Source organism: Magnolia sinica, chromosome 2 (assembly GCF_029962835.1).
Source record: "Magnolia sinica isolate HGM2019 chromosome 2, MsV1, whole genome shotgun sequence".
Classification (NCBI taxonomy): domain Eukaryota; kingdom Viridiplantae; phylum Streptophyta; class Magnoliopsida; order Magnoliales; family Magnoliaceae; genus Magnolia; species Magnolia sinica.
Window position 1 is genome coordinate 38219194 of NC_080574.1, and position 4477 is coordinate 38223670.

The 4477-nt window shown below is 44.2% G+C and overlaps 1 protein-coding gene across 1 annotated transcript; it reads right to left on the minus strand.

The window, feature by feature from the left end:
* Positions 1–489: 489 nt before the first annotated feature.
* LOC131228510 (transcription factor DIVARICATA-like) lies at positions 490–3044 on the minus strand. The gene is made up of 2 exons (XM_058224201.1): positions 2492–3044; positions 490–1323 (listed from the first exon to the last, which is right to left on the minus strand). The coding sequence occupies exons 1-2, from the start codon at positions 2935–2937 to the stop codon at positions 765–767; spliced, it is 1005 nt and encodes a 334-aa protein (XP_058080184.1). The 5' UTR covers positions 2938–3044; the 3' UTR covers positions 490–764.
* Positions 3045–4477: the final 1433 nt, after the last annotated feature.

Consider the following 4477-nt stretch of genomic DNA (forward strand, 5'->3'; position numbering starts at 1 on the left):
AAACATTGCCTGGAGCGAAAGTCAGGATGCCCCACTTTCCCGATGGACTACATGGTTGAAACCAACTAACAGCTGCTGGTCTGAATCTAATGAGTGTGGCCCATTTAATGAGCAGATTGGTACGATTTTAGCCTCAGATGAATTTTACGGTGCAACATCCCTTTTGGACGGCTCGGATATTCTACGCAACGACACTTTTTTCATACTCTAGAAAGAACAGAAACCCTACTTTCATGTACTTAAGACTTCCACGGAAGGAAACTACACGTAAATATTTACATACAAACTCACTCGAAAGGGAGAAAAAAAAAAAAAAAAAAACAAAAAAAAAAAAGACTCGAGTTACCTACAAGGGGAGATCATGCATCAAAAAGCTAAGTGGGGCTTAAGGTGAATTCAGTCATGAAATCCACTCTGTTCATCAGTTGCGTGAGCTCACTTTAGATTTTGGGACCAAAAATCAGGCAGGATCAAAACTCAGGCGGGCCACACCGAAACGTTTTTGCCATACACACTGATTCCTGTAGTGGAGCCCACTTGAGAGTCCTAGATCTTTCTTATTTTTGGCTCAAAAACTAATATGAGCGGCTCAACCGATGGACGGAGTAGATTTCACACACACATCAGGTGGGCTCCACAGAGTTTTTTCCGTTGCAGCAGACGCGGTAAAAAAAACAGACCGACAGACGGAACGAAAGACGAAACTGTACAGTACTTTCATGTGTATCTCAAAAAGCTACACACGTTCTCCACATTTCTCACTTTCAGCGCCGCTGCAGTGCCGGAAGATCATACACACTATATGGTGGGCCTTCTCTGACATTGACGGACGTTAAGTTTCCAAACCCTCCAACCCTCATATTGGCCAATGGCAAGTCTGCAAATCCACCCCTGAAACCAATGGACGGTGGACACTGCTCAACCCCACCAATCAAATTGTTGGACATGTAGCTTTCTAGCCCTCCATAGTAGTTGTATGGGCAAGATGGAGGCTTTGGAAGGATGGGAGTCAAACCCCCTCTCATCGCGTGCATGTTTGACGGTTGGATCGTGGGTCCCATTACGTTTGTGCACGGCGTTGGTGAAGGTGGGACGATGATCGATGGATGGACGGTGATGGTGGGACTGGACTCTTTTTCCTTTATGCTTCTGATGTCATGGATACTGGGCCGGCGCCTCTCTTTCTTTTCGAGGTTGGTAAGACGGTTGAAGTACTTTTGTGCGTGGCTGGCTACTTGGGTAGGGGTCCTTGTTTTGACGCAGTTCCTAGAGATGCTCCTCCAATCACCTTTTCCGTACTTGCTGAGTCCTATTAGAAACAACCTACGCAGCAAAAATAGGCAGCTTGGTGTACATTAGGGTCTCAATAGGCAGATTGGTGTACGTTAAGGTCTCGAAAATAAACAGAAGTAACTGAATAACCGTACGAAATAGAAACAGACTCAACCAAACGGACGCGAATTGCTTCCTAACCCCGCCCGTCTCCAGCTGGCCAGCTGGGAACCGGTATGTATGGGTCTTTATCCACACCATCCATTCATTTTTATTTTTTATTTTTTATTATTTTAGATCATATGGGTAAAAAATGAGACAGATCAAAGGCTCAAGTGGACCATACCACACGAAGCAGTGGTGATAATAATCTTCACTGTTGAAACTTTTATAAGGCCCAAATTGATGTTTATTTGCCATCTAATCCATCCATAAAGTTACATGTACCTAAAATAAAAAAACAAATATCAGCTCCATCCAAAACTTCCATGGCCCCTGAGAAGTTTTCTAGGATAAGAGTTTAATCCCCATTGTGTAGTCAACTTAAGCCTTGGATCTGACTCATGTTTGGGATTATACCTTAAAATGATATGAAAAATTGAATGGACGGTGGGGATAAGATCCATACATCACAGTGGCCACTCAAAGCTCCTGCCCCTTCCCAGCTAGAGACCGGGAGGGGTAGGACGCAATCCGCGTCCCAACCAAACGTACATTCCTACCAAAATTCCCTCACTAACTGAATTTCCTTCCTTTCTATGATACTAAAACCGAATGCGCAACAACCGTACAGGTGGGGCACACGTTACATTGATCCTGACCATTCATCTGATGGGCCCCACTACGTATGGTCCATAAAAAGTATCTTGGCTGTCTGGTCTGCTAGTTGGGACAACCGTACTAGAAAGCCTACCGTGAGGTTTTGTGACGGTTGAGATTTTCGGACATGGCCCACCATGATGGACCCCACCAGATGAACCTCCTTTGATTAAGGCTCCTTTATAATCCAGAAGTTGAGCGGGCGGGATCCACTTTTCAGTATAGGCCGTTCATCTTCTTTGCCTTGGGCTTAAATCAACACATCCTCATCGGATGATCCAAGCCGTCCAATTAAATCCAGCAGTCCTTATCTAGTGGTTGCCCGGTTAGGATCACCAGTGGGGCCCAACATACGAGAGAGAGAGAGAGAGAGAGAGAGAGAGAGAGAGAGAGAGAGTACCTATGCTCTTCTTCATTCCATGGGACCCCTTTCTTCCGTTCCTGCTCAGCCGTTCGATTTACCGTCCATTTCTTCTTCACTTTCCGGACCGCTTCGGCGCAATTATCATCGGACTCATTGCCGCCGTCATCGTCCATATAATGCGGGAGCGGTGTCTGGCCGGACTCGATGAGCTCGACATCCTCAGCGAGTGTCTGGTAATGCTTCAAAACCTCCTCCGCCGTCTTCCCCGGCACCCTCGCCGCCACCTTCTCCCATCTGCCCGGCGCATTCTCGTCCTCGAATTCCGCCAGCGCGTTTTCGAACAGCTTGTTCTCGTGGGCCGTCCATTCCGTCTGACGATCCTCACCGTCAGACGCAATCTGATCGGGAATCGAAGGCGTCTCCCAGTAGTTAGCAGCAGGAGGGGAAACGGAAGAATAGGGAAGCTCTTGCCACGTCATCATTTTTAAAAAATAAATTAGAAGTGGGGAGTGGGCTGATCTATCAAAAGACTGGGCTGAGATTTCATACACTTCTCTCTTCCAATGGTGGGGGCTTGGAGGCAGGTTGGGTCTCTCTCTAGGATCTAGAGCGCTTGCTTTTCGAAGGACGTGGGTTTTTGGGTTTTTATAGTTGTGGTGAGAGGTTGGATTACTATTTTAACCCTGGAAAGGAGAAGCGACAGGAGATTTTGTTAGCTATTTCGGTTAGATTGGTGGTACTTTAAGGGAGCAGGGATGGTATGTTTGAATGGACTGAAATGGGCTTTTGGGTTGACAGAAATGCCCCTTTGATTCCTGTATTGTCAAATAGACTTTTGTTTTCGTGAAGGAAATGGCCCATTGCTATTAAGGGTGGTACTAAGCTGTTGTGGGGCCCACCTCACGTGCTTATGAGATCCCATCCATCCATTTAGTTCACCCTATGTGGATATCATCCAAGGCAAAAGATCATACGCCAATGAAGTATTCATCGGAGAGATGCATGCATGTAAATGGAGCATACTTTATTCTTACACCCACTTCATATAGATAGTTGCTTTGATCAGCCCAACCCCATTGAGAGAGAGAAATGGATTCTATGTGCTCTTATTCGAGTGAAGGGAATATGGTACTTTAACATGGCTAGAGAAGCACATGCAAATGTAGCTGAACCAACCCGAAGATGAATGGAGGTAGATTCGCCTCCTTATCAAATAGGGCTTGATATGCTATCCATTGGGGTGGTCTTTCCATGAAGATACTCTTTGACCTTGTCCTCAAATTGCATGACACTGAGGCACAAGGTGAACTACTTTATGAATTTCTAAGCTATGCAAAATATTATTTATGATCTTATTAAGGACTTAAATCCAATATAAAAAGAGGGGTGCCATTGAATGGTGTTAATTTCACTTGGCGGACACTACAATGTCAATAAAAAAAACGACAATGACGTGTCCGCCAATTGCAAAAAAGGCTTTATTTTGCCGCCCGGTGTCATCGTAAGCGACCATCTGTTGAACATTAATGGATAGTGTAGTCTCGAGAAGTTTATAAATAATAGGAGTAACTCAATTAGATGTCATGAATCTCTTTGAAGTGGATTTTAGGAGTCCATATGAGTCCCACACACCTCTATATAAATGTTATCTCAGTCTCACAAGGTTTCACAACCAAAGGGCCAAACAAATACAAATCTCTCCCAACCTTCAATGTCTCCTTGCTCAAAGAGGATATAATCTAATATCGAAAATAACAGGTTTGTACCTCAACCATCCAATTTAAAAGCTTTGCTAATCCCACATGCATGTATAAGGCAGGTTATGCATGAGACATTGCAGTTGCCTTATTTTGATTCCTTATGAGAGATATCCAGTCAATCTTAATGAAAGTTAAAGAGGGTCTATATCCTCGTCATATCCTTTATATGGAAATCAGAGGCTAAGGAAGCATTTTCTTGACTCGTATTGATGAGAATTTTACTCTATGAGAAATTGAATAAAAAATTGTTAAATCAACCTAT

Excerpts from the sequence above, each read along its gene's own strand:
- LOC131228510 (XM_058224201.1), bottom strand. The coding sequence starts at position 2,937 with ATGATGACGTGGCAAGAGCTTCCCTATTCTTCCGTTTCCCCTCCTGCT. Across the intron at positions 1,324-2,491 it reads TGGAATGAAGAAGAGCATAG|GTTGTTTCTAATAGGACTCA; the intron begins GTACTCTCTCTC and ends TTTGCTGCGTAG.